The 19076-nt window shown below is 37.3% G+C and overlaps 1 protein-coding gene across 1 annotated transcript in view; it reads right to left on the bottom strand.

Moving 5' to 3' along the window:
• Positions 1-62: 62 nt before the first annotated feature.
• Positions 63-19076, bottom strand: part of CCDC126 (coiled-coil domain containing 126) — a 55017-nt gene continuing 36003 nt past the window's right edge. The window contains exon 3 of the mRNA XM_022588148.2: positions 63-1861. Coding sequence (XP_022443856.1) covers positions 1677-1861 — 185 coding nt within the window. The 3' untranslated portion in view covers positions 63-1676. The remainder of the gene's footprint in view (positions 1862-19076) is intronic.

The raw sequence follows: 19076 nt of genomic DNA, 5'->3' as shown, positions 1-19076 counted from the left end.
TTTAATCATTTACCATTTATTAAATGCACAATCACCATTAAAGAAAAAACTTATGATAACACTTTAAAGTACAAATAATACATTTTATTTCATCCCTGAAAACAAAAACAAAAATGTCAACATCTAATGAGAGACTGAACAATTATTCCAAACTTTACCTGAAAATGGTATATAAATAATTTCTTCACATAAAGGTAGGGTACAGGGAAGAGTTTGGAAAGATACCTTTCATGAAATATTTTCTCATACTTAACTTTAATAAAACATTATAATTATTGCTACTATGTCTGGTAGCACATTGTAATAATGAACAATACAATATCCAAAACCAAAATAAATTCAATACAGTCTAAATCTAGAAGCTAGCTGCACTTAAGCAGTTGTTATAGAGAATAAATACTATGAAACATAGGGCACCATATGGCAATTAAATTTGCTACAAGGTAAATTTAAATAAAGGTGTACTTTGCTCTATAGTAGAATTACCCAAGATTAGGATTTCTTGTGCTATATAGAATAGCTGTTTTCCTGAAAAGATAGTCCATCTTCATAATTTAAATTACATTTTAAACATTCTTAATTATTTCAAGTGCTCATTATATAAAATGAATATCTAACGTATCTATTATACAAATCCAAAATTTCATAAAGCAGGATACTACGTACTATAATGTTACCATTTTCCAAGCAGTTTAATGCAACACAAATACTTTTACTATATACATCTGGCTAAAGTCCTTAAGAGTCCCAGTCTCACAAATATCTCAGTTTCTCTCTCCCTTGCCAATATAAGCAAAAATTACCGGAATATGGAAATAATGTGCTTTCTTGACAACATAATCAAAGGGTTACACTTTAAACATTCATGTATATGAAAATCATGAATACTTATTTTTAATCTCATCATAAATATCTTTTATTCTTCAGAACATAAGTATATAAGAAAATGTTACATATGAGATTAGAAATTACTATTTTAATGTTATTTAATTGTCCCAATGTTTAGAATAGGTTATGAACAGTGGCTACTACCCATTTCAAGATTATACTCTTATAAATGTAATTTTTAAAAATATACAATAATTAACCTCCAGTTATTCTGAAGGGATAGTGCAAATGAAGACATTCTTTGGGTCATGATTTCAAAACATTATTTTCAACATTATACTTCCTTTCTCTCTGCTCATAATCTGAATAACAAAATATAGTAAGTACTGGAAGTAAGCACATTTTCTAATAGTATTAGTCAAACAGTCACATCTACTGATAACAAATGACAGAATGATTCAGTAACAATATTCTTCACTTGTCTGAGAAACATGTCATATATTTAAATAAATATTTTATAGAAATGAATCCATGTCTTTCAGTGTTTTTGTTTCAACTTGATCTCAAACACAAAGATTTATACAAGATCACCTACCTGCTTACTACATCAACCATGTTACCAAGTTCCCTTTAAGGATATAGTACAGCGTTGAAGGGTTGTGCCTGAAAGCAAATAACTTTTAAAATTTATATACAGAATTAGAGTTCCATGAATCCAGCATACTCCTTGAAACTGCATAGAGGTTTTATTGTAAAGTATTACTCTATGCTAGCCAGCGATATAAAAGCTTTTCTGCCATAGGATATAATCCACGGTGAACGTAGCAGCACAAGCTGATCTTCAACTGCTATCTAATGCTGCCTGATACATTTATCCTTTTATTTGTCGTCACAGGCACCAGATTCCCACTAGTACCATTGGTAGTGTTGGTTGCTGAGCCGTTTACAACAATATAGTCGACTTTGTTCTCCAGCTTTACCAAACGTTGTAAAATGTCATCCAAAAGGACAGCAATTGTTCTTTTTAAATCAGCTAGGGGAAAAAAAAATGAGAATGAACCATATTAAAGACTGATAGAGCACTTAATATTTGTGTTTTCATAGTTTGAGGGGAAAAGTGAACAATTATCAAGTCATCCGAAAGGAAATATACTAGAGGGAAAGCACTCATACCACACATAGAAAAAGCCTAACTATTTTAATGAATAGCATCACATACAGAGCTTCCTAACGGAATTTCAGAGTTATAAATGTGGGGAAACTTACTTTTCTAGTGCAATAAAACAGATGTAAAGGCTGGTTTAAAATGTTAGTCTCTCTGTAAGGAACCCATTTACTTTGAGTTTCTTAGTCTGAAAAGACAACTGTGGACTAGGCAGGTAAGGTAAAAAGCTAGCTGAGCTAACTAAGAAATTCAAGGAAATGTAGAAACAAGAAACCTGGAACCTCCACAGGCTGAAGTTTAGGGGCAGCCTAGGATCCAGAGCAGATGCCAGGAACCCAATCAGTGCAGTACAGATACTAGTTCTGACTAGAAAATGATGGGGAAGACTGTATCTTCTAATCTCTCTGGGAGGTTAAGGGTTTTAGTAGAATTTACCTGGAAAGAACGACATTTTGACCCTTTGCTTCCCTAGAATCCTCTTTTCTCAGGTTTCCCAATGGCACCTAACACATATTATATATTCAGTCAGTGGCAACTAATATTGTTATTTTTCGTTGGTCCTGGACCAAAAAAGGCAGCTCAAACCCTAACCTGTGATCAGGGGAAAAATAATTTAACAACAACTCATAAAGTTGCTGATGGTTCTGTTACTAAGCTATCAGGAAAAGCAGAAGAAAAAACAGATAAATTGGACTTCATCAAAATTTAAAACTTTTGGACATCAAAAGATATTATCTAGAAAGTGAAAAGAAAATCTAGAGAATGGAAGAAAATATTTGCAAATCATATATCTGACAAGGGCTTAGTATCAAGAACATATAAAGAACTCCTAAACCCAACAACAAAAAGATAAACCACTCAATTTTTAAAATCATCAAAGGACTTGAATAAACATTTCTCCAAAGAAGATACGCAAATGAACAGTAAGCACATGAAAAGATACCCAACATCACAATGAAATACCACTTTACGTCTACTAGGATGGCTATAATCAAAGAAAGGGAAAATAAGCATTGGCAAAAATGTGAAGACACTGGGACGCTCATACACTGCTGGTAGGAGTATAGAATGGCACAGCCACCACAGAAAACAGTTCGGCAGTTTCTCAAAAAGCTAAACATAAAATGACCATGTGACCCAGTAATTCCACTCCTAGGTATCTACCCCAAAAAGTGAAAGCAGAGACTCAAAGAGATACTTGTACACCAATGTTTATTTCAGAATTATTCACAATAGCCAAAAGGTGGAAACAACCTAAGTGTCCATCAGTAGATCAAAAGATCAACAAAATGTGGTATTAACATACAGGGAATATTATTTAGCCATAAAAAGGAATGCCGTTCTGATACATAATACAAAATGGATGAACCTTAAAGACATTATGCAAAGTGAAATAAGCCAGACAAAAAAAGGACAAATACTGTATGATTCCACTTATTTGGACTACCTAGAATAGAAAAATACATAGAGACAGAAGGTAGATTAGAGGTTACCAAAGACCAGGGGAAGGGGTGAATGGCAAGTTACTGCTTAATGGTAAGGTTACAGTTTCTTGTTCGGGGTGATGCAAGTTTTAGGTAGTAGTGATGGCTGTACAACATTGAATATAATTAATGCCACTGGACTGTACACCTAAAAATGGTTAAGATGGCAGGGCTTCCCTGGTGGTGCAGTGGTTAAGAATCCAACTGACAATGCAGGGGACACAGGTTCGAGCCCTGGTCTGGGAAGATCCCACATGCCGTGGAGCAACTAAGCCTGTGCGCCACAGCTACTGAGCCTGCACTATATAGCCCGCGAGCCACAACTACTGAAGCCAGCGACCTAGAGCCTGTGCTCTGCAACAAGAGAAGCCACCGCAATGAGAAGCCCATGCACCACAACGAAGAGTAGCCCCTGCTCACTGCAAGGAGAGAAAGCCTGCGTGCAGCAACGAAGACCCAACACAGCCAAAAATAAACAAATAAAATATTTTTTTAAATGGTTAAGATGGCAAATTTTATGTTACATACATTTTACCATAATTTTCTTAAAGTGAAAAAAGAAAAACAGATTTCAGAAAGGCGTAGTGAGAGTAGTGGTAGCAGGTAGTTGTAAAAAGTGATTAGAAATAAATCAACCAAAAAATCAATGTAATATAAAGTGAGGGGAAAAACTATTTGGAGAAAGTCTAGTGATGGAGGAAATCAAGCAGTGTATCTTTTGGCCTCATTCATCATGAACACTTAAATATTCTAGTTTAGTGGGTATGCACAAGAAAAAAAGTATAAGAAAAATTCTTTGATAAGAAGTATTTAGGGATAAAATGTCATGATATGTACAATTTGTTTCAAATGGTACCCCCTAAAAGCATATATATTTGTATAGAGAAGGAAAGATAAAAATATAGAAAAATTTTTAGTAAATGATCAATCTAGAGGAAAGATATATGATGTTTACCACATAATTTTCCCTAACTTTCTGTAGACTGAGAATTTTCAAAATAAAAGATTAGGGAGGGCTTCCCTGGTGGCGCAGTGGTTGAGAGTCCACCTGCCGATGCAGGGGACACGGGTTCGTGCCCCGGTCCGGGAAGATCCCACATGCCGCGGAGCGGCTGGGCACGTGAGCCATGGCTGCTGAGCCTGCGCTCCGCAACGGAAGAGACCACAACAGTGAGAGGCCCGTGTACCGCAAAAAAAAAAGATTAGGGAGTGGGGGCATTTCTTTATTAATACCTTTCAATCAAGAGTTATAATAGTATTTGGTAAGTTAAAATATATATATTTTAAAGAATCTTCCAGCAACAAGATTAAAAGATAACTGCTGAGTCTGTTTTTCCCTGGCAGCCACCTCATGTATAATATTTGAAGAAGTAGGCAACCTAGGCCAGAGAAGGCTACATAGAACAGACTGGGGTGGGAAGCTTACCATCATGTTAACATAAAATGAAGCTAAAGCCCTCAGAGGTTTGACACCAAGCTGAAGTGCGACATGAATTATAAAGGTACAGCCTACTCACTGATTAGTTATAGTTAGGAATAGCAATTAAAGGAAAAGTTGGGGTTCTTTAAAATCAAATACAAATTTATTGTAATGTATATGTATTTTATATATATATATGTGTCTGTATACATATACATATATATGTATATGTGCACATCAGGGTTTTTTTTTCCATAATTTAATATTTTCATTAGTAATAAGGATTAAATGATACGTAAGGCTTAGCTCAATGTGTGGTGCACAAGGTCTCAACAAACCTTACTTGTTATTAGTTATTGTAATATTCAGTATACATGTCTATTTTTTTTCCCGTATAAAATAGACTGAAAAAGTAAACATTTTAGGGGCTTCCCTGGTGGCGCAGTGGTTAAGAATCCGCCTGCCAATGCAAGGGAAACGGGTATGAGCTCTGGGCTAGGAAGATCCCACATGCCGCAGAGCAACTAAGCCTGTGCGCCACAACTACTGAGCCCGCGCTCTAGAGCACGTGAGCCACAACTACTGAGCCTGCGTGCCACAACTACTAAAGCCCACGTGCCTAGAGTCCGTGCTCCGCAACGAGAAGCCACTGCAATGAGAAGCCTGTGCACCGCAACAAAGAGTAGCCCCCACTCACTACCCTAGAGAAAGCCCATGCGCAGCAATGAAGACCCAACTCAGCCAAAAATAAAATAAATAAAATAAAATTTATTTTAAAAAAAGTAAACATTATTAGCAGGTAGGAAAACTAGAATTCAGACCTCAGTCTTTTGCTTCCAAGGCCCCAAATTCAGGGTTTTCCACTACAGTGCAGATGCAAAAAGAATATATATATATATATATATATATATATATATATATATATATTTACCTGTATGGTGTCTAAATGATGAGTAGATATACTGTATCTCATGATTTTTTTTAACATTTTCAATTTCTTTAATTTTGGAAAATTTCAAACATACACAAGCAGAGAAAGAATAGTATAATGAGTACTCATGGACCTAATTCTCATCACTTGCCTTTCACAATGAACAATATTTTGCCATTCTTGGTTCATCTCTCCTCTTCCACCTTTTTTCTCCAAAAGTATTTTAGGTCAAATCCCAGACATCATGTCATTTCACTGTAAATTCTTCGGAATGCACCTTTAACTTTTAAAGAACTTAACCATTGTGCTATTATCATGCTTAACAAAATTTATAGTAATTTCTTAATTTAAGTAGTTTAACACCTGTTCCATATCCAGATTTTCCTGATTATCTGAAAATTGTCTTCTTACAGTTGATTTGCTTGAATCAGAATTCAAATGAAATCTACACATTGCATTTGACTATTGCTTCTTTAGAGGAAATGTATATATATCTTCAGCCTACCACAACAATTTTTTCCTTTTATGTTATTACTTTCTACATGCATACACTTTTTGTTTCCACACACACACTGTCAGGTTTTTTTATTACAAATAATTTGGGTTATAACAGTGACAAAGGCCACTACGTTTCCAATCTAAAATCCATGTAGCATATATCTGAGCTTCCTGCTTATATTTTATTACGATGCTGCAGAATAGTGGTGTCCACAGCCTTTGATAAATGCTTACACCAATTCTCTTTGGAAAAATTCATTTTATTTTAAACATAATTTGTAAGTTAAGTAATCAGTTTTCCATCAAAAAAGTACTCAAAAAAAAAAAAAAGTACTCAAAGGAAAAGTTGGGTTTAATCAGAAAAAACTATATATTACTTTAACAGTGTTCTAAATTATCACATATCCTCCTTTCAAATTTTCTAAAATCAGTTGTTTTGTTTTTTTGTTTTTTTCTTTTGCAGTACGCGGGCCTCTCACTGTTGTGGCCTCTCCCGTTATGGAGCACAGGCTCCGGACGCGCAGGCTCAGCGACCATGGCTCATGGGCCCAGCCGCTCCGCGGCATGTGAGATCTTCCCGGACCGGGGCATGAACCCGTGTCCCCTGCATCAGCAGGCGGACTCTCAACCACTGCGCCACCAGGGAAGCCCTAAAATCAATAGTTTTAATAAAGTATTTTAAAAGACTAAGAAATCTAAATTACCTTATTCGATATAAAATCAGTTAGTTGAAAAACCACAATGATCCCTTTGAACATAGCAAAACTCACCCTTTCTCTAGATTCACATTACAATTTTCTGTTTACATTTCATGTGACTATATAGTTATGGGAATTATACATTTACACTCTATGGGAGTCCACAGTACTTCCCCACAAAGCCCTATCACTGAAAGTGCTAGCAATAAGAATCCTACCACGGGACCCGGTTCAGAACCCCTAAAAACAACCTGGAATTGGAGACCATACCATAACCTTTTACTCAGCTCATCCAGCTTGATGCTTTATCACATAGTAGACAGTCAACAAATGCTGGAAATGAACATTTGCTGAATGTCTGATTCATGCTTGGTAGGTGGTATCATGGTTGAGATTAACATGAAGAACCAGACTTAGGAAATAAAACCCTTTAAGGTTGTTCTGCTCCTGCTTTAAGTTTCCCTACTCTGGGAGAAGAAATCAAATAGTTTAAGGGAAAAATAACAAAAAACAGGCTAATACAAAGGCACATAAGAACACACATACTATCAAAATAGCACCTAGCCCAATTATTCCACAGTATACAAAAATCAAAAGGAGGATATAATGGAATCTAAAAAATAAAACAAACGAATGAATATAACAAAACAAAAAAGGTTACAATGCTATTAAATATACTAAAGATATTGGATATGAAAAGATTCTTGCTACAATAAACATAATCAAGAGATTGTGAGGCACAGCAGGAAGCCACTATCATCCCAAGCCTAAGGAGCAGAGGGAAAAATCAGTAATGTCACAACAGCCCAAGTCCAAGGGCACCTAGTGGAATAACAGGGCCAAGGAGGCTGTCTGGCAGAAGGTGGCGCTACAAAGGAGACATCACCTGAGGCAGAAAGGAAGAAAAATACCCTAGTCTCTCTTTTCCTCCTACCTTCCGAACTCCTGCCAGTACTTCTCATTGGCTGAACCCAGGCAGTAGCTAGTTGATTTAGGAACTTAGAAAGTGCCACCTACTAGAATCACCCTCCCGTGAGATACAAAACAGAGAAAAGTAAAGGAACAAATCTGAAGGCAACCAGGAAAAGGACCAGCACAAACACCAAGTACACATGCCTTTGTGGACCCCATACTTATAGGTCTCTGTTGATTTATCTCTTATTTATATCTCAATAGGTTTTATTATTTGTATTCTTAATGTGAAGAGAGGCAGATACAAATAAAAATAGCCATGTGAAAAAAAAATAACCATGTGTACACAAAAAAGAAATTCAATTCTTAGTAAATGTAGTAGTAGTAAAATAGTAGTAAAACGCAAAAATGACTAATGAAAATAAAATACATAAGTGTGGGACTTCTCTGGTGGCACAGTGGTTAAGAATCCACCTGCCAATGCAGGGGACACAAGTTTGATCCCTGGTCCAGGAAGATCCCACATGCCACAGAGCAACTAAGCCCATGAGCCACAACTACTGAGCCCGTGTGCCACAACTACTGAAACCCACGTGCCTAGAGCCTGTGCTCCACAACAAGAGAAGTCACCGCAGTGAGAAGCCAGCACACCTCAACGAAGGGTAGCCCCTGCTCACCACAACTAGAGAAAGCCCACACACAGCAACAAAGACCCAAAGCAGCCATAAAATAAAAGTGTTTAAAGTATCTAAGTCAAAAACTTTTCCTTATTAATATTTTTCAAATTCATATTAATATTTTACCACCACTAACATATGCTTAATTGTACAAGGGAGAAAACTTAGAAGTCACTTCTTGATTATCAAAGTGAATTACTCACTGTAAAGTTTTATTATGAAGCTAGCAATAAAACAAGAATGCTTCCTAAACAATATGAACGAATTCAAATATCAGAGCAAATTGCTAGGTAAAAGTGGTTTCAAAAGCCTCATAAACTCTGTAATTAAATGTACATTAACTGTTTAGTCTTTTACACTTTTAATACAGCTACCTTCTCCTACTGAGTGCTGAATAAATTATATCATTCAACAAATATTTTATTACTTCCCTACTTAAGGCTGCAAGGCACACTGTTTAGGTCTCATGAGTAAATCGACATGTTCTCATCAAACTTTATGAACAAATTAAATGCCTAGGACCATAAAATAAGCCTAATTTTTCTTAAGTGAGAAAACAAAAGCTAGATAATGGATTTGACTAAATAATATAAATCATAAATAATCTACATTTTAAATAGCCACATTAAAACCACTTCTAGTAGGAATTTTGAGATTGACTTCCCTAACATGTTTAGAATATAAGGACTATGCATTTTACAGGTTAGGTTTTTTTTCTTAATTGGTAAATAACTTATTTTGAGAAAACTGTACATTTACATCGAGTTGCAAAAAATAACAAATACAGAAATTCCTGTACCCTTTACCCAGTTTCGCCCAACAGTGACATCTTGTAAAACTACATACATTACAGCTACAGTACTGACACTGGTACAGTCAAGATGCAGAATATTTCCTTCACCACAACTATCCCTGTGTTGCCCTTTTACAGTAACCCCATCCTCCCTCTCATTAGCCTGTTAATATGATGGAATACACTGATCGATTTTTTTTTTTTTACGCCTGCCATGTGGCATGTGGGATCTTAGTTCCCTGACCAGGTCTCAAACCTGTGCCCCCTGAATTGGGAGCATGGAGTCTTAACCACTGGACTGCCAGGAAAGTCCCTACCTGATTGATTTTTGAAAATTAAACCAGCCTTGCATCCCTGGAACAAATGCCACTTGGTCACGGTATTTCTTTTTTTTTTTTTTTTTAGGGTCATACATATAACCTTTTAATCACTTATGTGAAACTAATATAAAATAACTTGCCATATACTTACTTTTTTTCTTAAACAACAGAAATTTATTTTCCCACAGTCTGCAGACAGGAACTCCAAGATCAAAGCTATGGCAGGTTTAGTTTCTCCAGAGGCGTCTCTCCTTGGCTTGCAGATGGGTATCTTCTCACTGTATGTTCATGTGGCCGATTTTCTGTGCATGCATCTCGTGTCTATTTCTCTTCTATAAGGACACCAGTCCTATTGATTAGGGTCCCAAAATTCTATGTGTGTCATTATACCCACAGTGAATCTCTTATAGACAGCATAAAATTAAATCCTGGTTTTTTTTAAAAATCCATTCTGCCAATCTATGTATTTTGATTGGGGAGTTTAATCCATTTACTATTTTTTTCATTTTCTGATTTTTTGATTTTATTCTTTTTAATTTCATTTTACTTATTTTTTTATATAGCACATTCTTATTAGTCATGAATTTTATACACATAAGTGTATACACGTCAATCCCACTCGCCCAATTCACCACACTACCACCCCCATGCCCACTTTCCCCCCTTGGTGTCCATACGTTTGTTCTCTACATCTGTGTCTCAATTTGTGCCCTGCAAACCAGTTCATCTGTACCATTTTTCTAGGTTACACATACATGAATTAATATACGATATTTGATTTCTCTTTCTGACTTACTTCACTCTCTATGACAGTCTCTAGGTCCATCTACGTCTCTACAAATGATGCAATTTCGTTCCTTTTTACGGCTGAGTAATATTCCATTGTATATATGTACCACACCTTCTTTATCCGTTTGTCTGTCAATGGGCATTTAGGTTGCTTCCATGTCCTGGCTAATGTAAATAGTGCTACAATGAACACTGGAGGTACATGACTCTTCTTGAATTATGGTTTTCTCAGGGTATATGCCCAGTAGTGGGATTCCTGGATCATATGGTAATTCTATTTCTAGGTTTTTAAGGAACTTCCATACTGTTCTCCATAGTGGCTGTATCAATTTACATTCCCACCAACACTGCAAGAGGGTTCCCTTTTCTCCACAACCTCTCCAGCATTTGTTGTTTGTAGATTTTCTGATGATGCCCATTCTAACAGGTGTGAGGTGATACTTCATTGTACTTTTGATTTGCATTTCTCTAATAATTAGTGAGGCTGAACAGCTTTTCATGTGCTTCTTGGCCATCTGCAGGTCTTCTTTGGAGAAATGTCTATTTAGGTCTTCTGCCCATTTTTGGATTGGGTTGTTTGTATTTTTAATATTGAGCTGCATGAGCTCTTTATATATTTTGGAGATTAAGCCTTTGTCCGTTGATTCATTTGCAAATATTTACTCCCATTCTGAGGGTTGTATTTTCATCTTGTTTACGCTTTCCTTTGCTGTGCAAAAGCTTTGAAGTTTCATTAGGTCCCATTTATTTTTGTTTTTATTTCCATTTCTCTAGGAGGTGGGTCAAAAAGGATCTTGCTGTGATTTATGTCAAAGAGTGTTCTTCCTATGTTTTCCTATAAGAGTTTTATAGTGTCTGGTTTTACATTTAGGTCTCTAATCCATTTTGAGTTTATTTTTGTGTATGGTGTTAGAGAGTGTTCTAATTTTATTCTTTTACATGTAGCTGTCCAGTTTTCCCAGCACCACTTATTGAAGAGACTGGCTTTTCTCCATTGTATATCCTTGCCTCCTTTGTCATAGATTAGTTGACCATAGATGTGTGGGTTTATCTCTGGGCTTTCTATCTTCTTCCATGGACCTGTGTTTCTATTTTGGTGCCAGTACCATGTTGTCTTGATTATTGTAGCTCTGTAATATAGTCTAAAGTCAGGGAGTCTGATTCCTCCAGCTCCGTTTCTTTCCTCCAAGACTGCTTTGACTATTCGGGGTCTTTTGTGTCTCCATACAAATTTTAAGATTTTTTGTTCTAGTTCCATGAAAAATTCCACTGGTAATTTGATAGGGATCGCATTGAATCGGTAGATTGATTTGGGTAGTATAGTCATTTTCACAATATTGATTCTTCCAATCCAAGAACATGGTATGTCTCTCCATCTGTTGGTATCATCTTTAATTTCTTTCATCAGTGTCTTATAGTTTTCTGCATACAGGTCTTTTGCCTCCGTAGATAGGTTTATTCCCAGGTATTTTATTCTTTTTGTTGCAATGGTAAATGGGAGTGTTTCCTTAATTCCTCTTTCAGATTTTTCATCATTAGTGTACAGGAATGCAAGACATTTCTGTGCATTAATTTTGTATCCTGCAACTTTACCAAATTCATTGATTAGCTCTACTTGCTTTCTGGTGGCATATTTAGGATTCTCTATGTATAGTATCATGTCATCTGTCAAGAGTGACAGTTTTGCTTCTTCTTTTCCAATTTGTATCCCTTTTATTTCTTTTTCTTCTCTGACTGCTGTGGGTAGGACTTCCAAAACTATGTTGAATAATAGTGGTGAGAGTGGACATCCTTGTCTTGTTCCTAATCTTAGAGGAAATGCTTTCAGTTTTTCACCATTGAAAATGATGTTTGCTGTGGGTTTGTCGTATATGGCCTTTATTACATTGAGGTAGGTTCCCTCTATGCCCACTTTCTGGAGAGTTTTTATCATAAATGGGTGTTGACTTTTGTCAAAAGCTTTTTCTGCATCTACTGAGATGATCATATGGTTGTTATTCTTCAGTTTGTTAAAGTGGTATATCATATTGATTGATATGCATGTATGGAGGAATCCTTGCATCCCTGGGATAAATCCCACTTGATCGTGGTGTATGATCCTTTTAATGTGTTGTTGGATTCTGTTTGCTAGTATTTTGTTGAGGATTTTGGCATCTATATTCATCAGAATTCATTCATGATATTGGCCTGTAATTTTCTTTTTTTGTAGTATCTTTGTCTGATTTTGTTATCAGGGTGATGGTGGCCTCATAGAATGAGTTTGGGAGTGTTCCTTCCTCTGCAATTTTTTGGAAGAGTTTGAGAAGGATGGGTGTTAGGTCTTCTCTGAATGTTTGATAGAATTCACCTATGAAGCCATCGGGTCCTGGACTTTTGTTTGCTGAAAGATTTTTTTTTTTTTTTTTTTTGCGGTACGTGGGCCTCTCACTGTTGTGGCCTCTCCCGTTGCGGAGCACAGGCTCCAGACGCGCAGGCTCAGTGGCCATGGCTCACGGGCCTAGCCGCTCCGCGGCATGTGGGATCTTCCTGGACTGGGGCATGAACCCGTGTCCCCTGTATCGGCAGGCGGACTCTCAACCACTGCGCCACCAGGGAAGCCCTGCTGAAAGATTTTTAATCACAGTTTCAATTTCATTACTTGTGATTCGCCTGTTCATGTTTTCTATTTCTTCGTGGTTCAGTCTTGGTAGGTTATACCTTTCTAAGAATTTATCCATTTCTTCCAGGTTGTCCATTTTATTGGCATAGAGTTGCTTGTAGTAGTCTCTTAGGATGGTTTGTATTTCTGCCATGTCTGTTGTAACTTCTTTTTCAATTCTAATTTTATTGATTTGAGTGCTCTCCCTCTTTTCCTTGATGGATCTGGCTAATGGTTTTTCAATTTTGTTTATATTCTCAAAGAACCAGCTTTTAGTTTTATTGATCTTTGCTATTGTTTTCTTTGTTGCTATTTATTTCTGCTCTGTTCTTTATGATTTCATTCCTTCTGCTAACTTTGGGCTTTGTTTGTTCTTCTTTCCCTAGTTCCTTTAGGTGTAAGGTTAGATTGTTTGAGATTTTTCTTGTTTCTTGAGGTAGGCATGTATGGCTATAAACTTCCCTCTTAGAACTGCTTTTGCTGCATCCCTTAGGTTTTGGATCGTTTTGTTTTCATTGGCATTTGTCTCTAGGTACTTTTTGATTTCCTCTTTGATTTCTTCAGTGATCTCTTGGTTATTTAGTAACGTATTGTTTAGCCTCCATGTGTTTATGTTTTTTACGTTTTTTTCCCTGTAATTCATTTCTCATCTCAGAGCTTTGTGGTCAGAAAAGATGCTTGATATGACTTCAATTTTCTTAAATTTACTGAGGCTTGGTTTGTGACCCAAGATGTGATCCATCCTGGAGAATGTTCCATGCGCACTGGAGAAGAAAGTGTAACCTGTTTTTAGATGAAATGTCCTATAAATATCAATTAAATCTATCTGGTCTATTGTGTCATTTAAAGCTTCTGTTTCCTTATTTATTTTCATTTTTGGATGATCTGTCCATTGGTGTGAGGTGTTAAAGTCCCCTCACTATTATTCTGTTACTGTCAATTTCCCCTTTTATAGCTGATAGCAGTTGCCTTAAGTATTGAGGTGCTCCTATGCTGGGTGCATATATAATTGTTATATCTTCCTCTTGGATTGGTCCCTTTATCATTATGTAGTGTCCTTCCTTGTCGCTTATAACATTCTTTATTTTAAAGTCTATTTTATCTGATATGAGTATTGCTATTCCAGCTTTCTTTTGATTTCCAATATGTTTTTCCATCCCCTCACTCTCAGTCTGTATGTGTCCCTAGGTCTGAAGTGGGCCTCTTGTAGACAGCATACAGATGGGTCTTCTTTTTGTATCCATTCAGCAAGCCTGTGTCCTTTGGTTGGAACATTTAATCCATTCACGTTTAACGTAATTATCAATATGTATGTTCCTATGACCATTTTCTTAATTGTTTTGGGTTTGTTTTTGTAGGTCCTTTTCTTCTCTTGTGTTTCCCACTTAGAGAAGTTCCTTTAGCATTTGTTGTAGAGCTGGTTTGGTGGTGCTGGATTCTCTTAGCTTTTGCTTGTCTGTAAAGCTTTTGATTTCTCCGTTGAATCTGATTGAGATCCTTGCCGGGTAGAGTAATCTTGGTTGTAGGTTCTTCCCTTTCATCACTTTAAGTATATCATACCACTCCCTTCTGGCTTGTAGAGTTTCTGCTGAGAACTCAGCTGTTAACCTTATGGGAGTTCCCTTGTTTGTTATTTGTCATTTTTCCCTTGCTGCTTTCAATAATTTTTCTTTGTCTTTAAATTTTACCAATTTGATTACTATGTGTCTTGGCATGTTTCTCCTTGGGTTTATCCTGTATGGGACTCTCTGCGCTTCCTGGACTTAGGTGGCTATTTCCTTTCCCATGTTAGGGAAGTTTTCTACTATAATCTCTTCAAATATTTTCTCTGGTCCTTTCTCTCTCTCTTCTCCTTCTGGGACCCCTATAATGCGAATATTGTTGCGTTTAATGTTGGCCCAGAAGCCTCTTAGGCTGTCTTCATGTCTTTTCATTCTTTTTCCTTTATTCTATTCCACAGCAGTGAATTCCATCGTTCTGTCTTCCAGGTCACTTATCTGTTCTTCTGCCTCAGTTATTCTGCTACTGATTCCTTCTAGTGTAGCTTTCATTTCAGTTATTGTATTATTCATCTGTTTCTTTGTTCTTTAATTCTTCTAGGTCTTTATTAAACATTTCTTGCATCTTCTCCATCTTTGCCTCCATTCTTTTTCTGAGGTCCTGGATCATCTTCACCATCATTATTCTGAATTCTTTTTCTGGAAGGTTGCCTATCTCCACTTCATTTAGTTGTTTTTCTTCGGTTTTATCTTGTTCCTTCATCTGGTACACAGCCCTCTGCCTTTTCATTTCGTCTATCTTTCTGTGAATGTGGTTTTTGTTCCACAGGCTGCAGGATTGTAGTTCTTCTTGCTTCTGCTGTCTGCCCTCTGGTGGATGAGGCTAAGAGGCTTGTGCAAGTTTCCTGATGGGAGGGACTGGTGGTGGGTAGAGCTGGCTGTTGCTCTCCTGGGCAGAGCTCAGTAAAACTTTAACCTGCTTGACTGCTGATGCATGGGGCTGCGTTCCCTCCTTGTTGGTTGTTTGGCTTGAGGCAACCCAACACTGGAGCCTACCTGGGCTCTTTGGTGGGGCTAATGGCGGACTCTGGGAGTGCTCACGCCAAGGAGTACTTCCCAGGACTTCTGCTGCCAGTGTCCTTCTCCCCACGGTGAGCCACAGCCCCACCACCACCACCTCTGCAGGAGATCCTCCAACACTAGCAGGTAGGTCTGGTTCAGTCTCCCCAGGGGTCACTGCTCCTTCCCCTGGGTCCCAATGCACACACTACTTTGTGTGTGCCCTCCAAGAGTGGAGTCTCTGTTTCCCCCAGTCCTGTTGAAGTCCTGCAATCAAATCCCACTAGCCTTCAAAGTCTGCTTCTCTAGGAATTCCTCCTCCTGTTGCCAGACCCCCCAGTTGGGAAGCCTGACGTGGGACTCAGAACATTCACTCCAGTGGGTGGACTTCTGTCATATAACTGTTCTCCAGTTTGTGAGTCACCCAACCAGAAGTTATGGGATTTGATTTTACTGTGATTGCGCCCCTCCTACCATCTCATTGTGGCTTCTCCTTTGTCTTTGGATGTGGGGTATATTTTTTGGTGAGTTCCAGTATCTTCCTGTCAATGATTGTCTAGAAGCTAGTTGTGATTCTGGTGTTCTCACAAGAGGGAGTGAGAGGACCTCCTTCTACTCTGTCACCTTGGTTCAGGGCTCATCTTAATTCTTTTTATGTGTTGTTGAATTCCGTTTGCTAAGTTTTTCCTGAGGATCTACACATATATATACATGAGGGCTATTGGTCTGTAGTTTTTAATTACCTATACCATCTTTGGTTTTGGTGTAAAGATAATACTAGCTTCATAATTGAACTGGGAAGTGTTCCCTCCCCTTCTATTTTCTGAAAATGACTGTGTAGTATTTATACTAATTCCTATTAAAAATTTTTTTAATGAAATTTTTTTTAAAAAATTTATTTTTGGCTGCGTTGGGTCTTCATTGCTGCGCACAGGCTTTCTCTAATTATGGCGAGTGGGGGCTACTCTTCGTTGCGGTGTGCAGGCTTCTCATTGCAGTGGTTTCTCTTGTTGCAGAACACGGGCTGTAGGTGCACGAGCTTCAGTAGTTGTGGCACATTGGCCCTAGAGTGCATGGGCTTCAGTAGTTGTGGCCCATGGTCTCAGTAGTTGTGGCCCACAGGCCCTAGAGCACAGGCTCAATAGTTGTGGTGCATGGGCTTAGTTGCTCTGTGGCATGTGGGATCTTCCCAGACCAGGGATCAAACCCGTGTCCCCTGCATTGGCAAGTGGATTCTTAACCACTGTGCCACCAGGGATGTCCCCTATTAAAATTTCTGATAGAATTCTCCAGTGAAACCATCTGGGCCTGAAGATTTCTTTTTTGTAAGTTCTTGAACTATAAGTCAATTTCCCTAACAGTTACAGACATATCTCGCTTTATTTCACTTTGCAAATATTGCATTTTTTACAAACTGACAGTTTGTGGTAACCCTGTGCCAAGTGAGTCTATTGGTGTCATTTTTCCAACAGCATCTGCTCTCTTCACATCTCTTTGTCACATTTTGGTAATTCTTGCAATATTTAAACTTTTTCATTATTACTGTATTTGTTATGGTGATCTGCGATCAGATGTGCAGATGTGGTAGAAACAGCAAGAGAACTAGAATTAGAAGTGGAGACTGAAGATGTAACTGAAATCATGCAATCTCATGATTAAAAAAAAAAACTTTAATGAATGAGGAGTTGCTTCTTACAGATGAGCAAAAAAAGTGGTTTCCTGACATGGAGTCTAATCCGGGTGAAGATGCTGTGAAGATAGTTGAAATGACACAAAAAGGATTTAGAATATTACATAATCTTAGTTGATGAAGCAGCAGCAGGCTTTGAGGAGTTACTCTAATACTGAAAGAAGTTCTGTGGTGGGCAAAACACTATCCAAGAGCATTGCATCAAACAGCATTGCATGCTACAGAGAAATCATCTGTCAAAGAGTCAAGTGATGTGGCAAACTTCATTGCTGTCTTATGTTAAGAAACTGCCACAGCCTCCCCACCCTTCAGCAGCCATGGATATCAAGGCAAAACCCTCCACCAGTTAAAAAAAAAAAAAAAAATTATGACTTGTAGAAGGCTCAGATGATGGTTAGCATTTTTTTGCAATAAAGAACTTTTTAATTAAGGTGGATACATTTGGCTTTTTAGACATAGTACTATTTCACATTTAATAAACTATAGTGTAAACGTAATTTTTACATGTGCTGGGAAACTGAAAACTTCACGTGACTTGCTCTATTGCAGCGGTCTGGAACGGAGTATCTCTGAGGTATGCCTGTATACGGCTATTCAAATTATCTATTCCATACTGGGTGAGTGTGCTAGTTTGTGTTTTTTGAGAAACTGACCCCTTTCATATAAGTTATAATGTTTACGTGTAGAGCTGTTCATAATAGTCTCTTATTATGATTTTGATGTCTGCAGGTTCTGCAGTGACACTCACTTTTTCATTCCTGATATTGGCAAATTATTTTTGGTCAGTGTTGCTAGAAGTTTGTCAGTTTTTTCCCCCACCTTTCAAAAGAAAAGCTGTTACACTGATTTTCTCTGTTTTTCTATCAATTTCATTTATTTCTGTTCTTTATCATTTCCTTCCTTCTGCTTTGATCTGGGTTTGTTTTCCTCAAGAACCTAGGTTCTTGAGGTGGGAGCTTAGATTATGGATTTAAGACTTTTCCTCTTTTCTAAAGTATGCACTCTTTTCTAAGGTATGTACTTTTCTAAAGTAAACTTCCCTCTCAGCATACTTTAGCTGTGTCCCACAATTTTTATGTTGTATTTTCATTTAGATCAGTGCATTTTTAAAAATTTCCCTTGAGACTTCCTCTTTAACTTACAGATTATTTAGAAGTGTGTTATTTAATTTCTATTTGGAGATTTTCCTATTATCACTCTGTTATTAATTTCTAGTTTCAGTTCACTGCAGTCACAGAATACACTCTTTATGATTTCAATTCTTTTAAATTTGTTGAGATTTGTTTTATGGCCAAGGGTATCTATTTGGGTGAATGTTGCATGGACTGTTACAAAACATGCATATCCTCCTGTTGCTGATGGAGCTTCTGTGTATGTAACTAAGATTCCACTGATTAGATTGCATTCTTCAGATCTTCTATATCTTTGCAGATTTTCTGTCTAGTTCTATCAGTTCCTGAGCAAGGAGTGTTTTAAATTCTCAACTATAATTGCGGATTTATCTATTTTTACTTTCAGTTCTATCATTTTTGTAGATACATTTAGGATTGTTATTTCTTCTGGGTGGGCTGACCGTTTTATGATTATATAATTTAATTCTCTGACTCTGGTAGCTTTCTTTGCTCTGATGTCTATTTTACCTGTTATTAATGCAGCCACTCCTGCTTTCCTTTGA

The sequence above is a fragment of the Delphinapterus leucas genome, chromosome 9 (assembly GCF_059928025.1).
Source record: "Delphinapterus leucas isolate spDelLeu-1000000601 "Yukka" chromosome 9, BTC_Dleu_Yukka2, whole genome shotgun sequence".
NCBI classification, from domain to species: Eukaryota; Metazoa; Chordata; class Mammalia; order Artiodactyla; family Monodontidae; genus Delphinapterus; species Delphinapterus leucas.
Note: the sequence above shows the minus strand (reverse complement) of the source record. Positions and strands in the feature narration are given on the sequence as shown.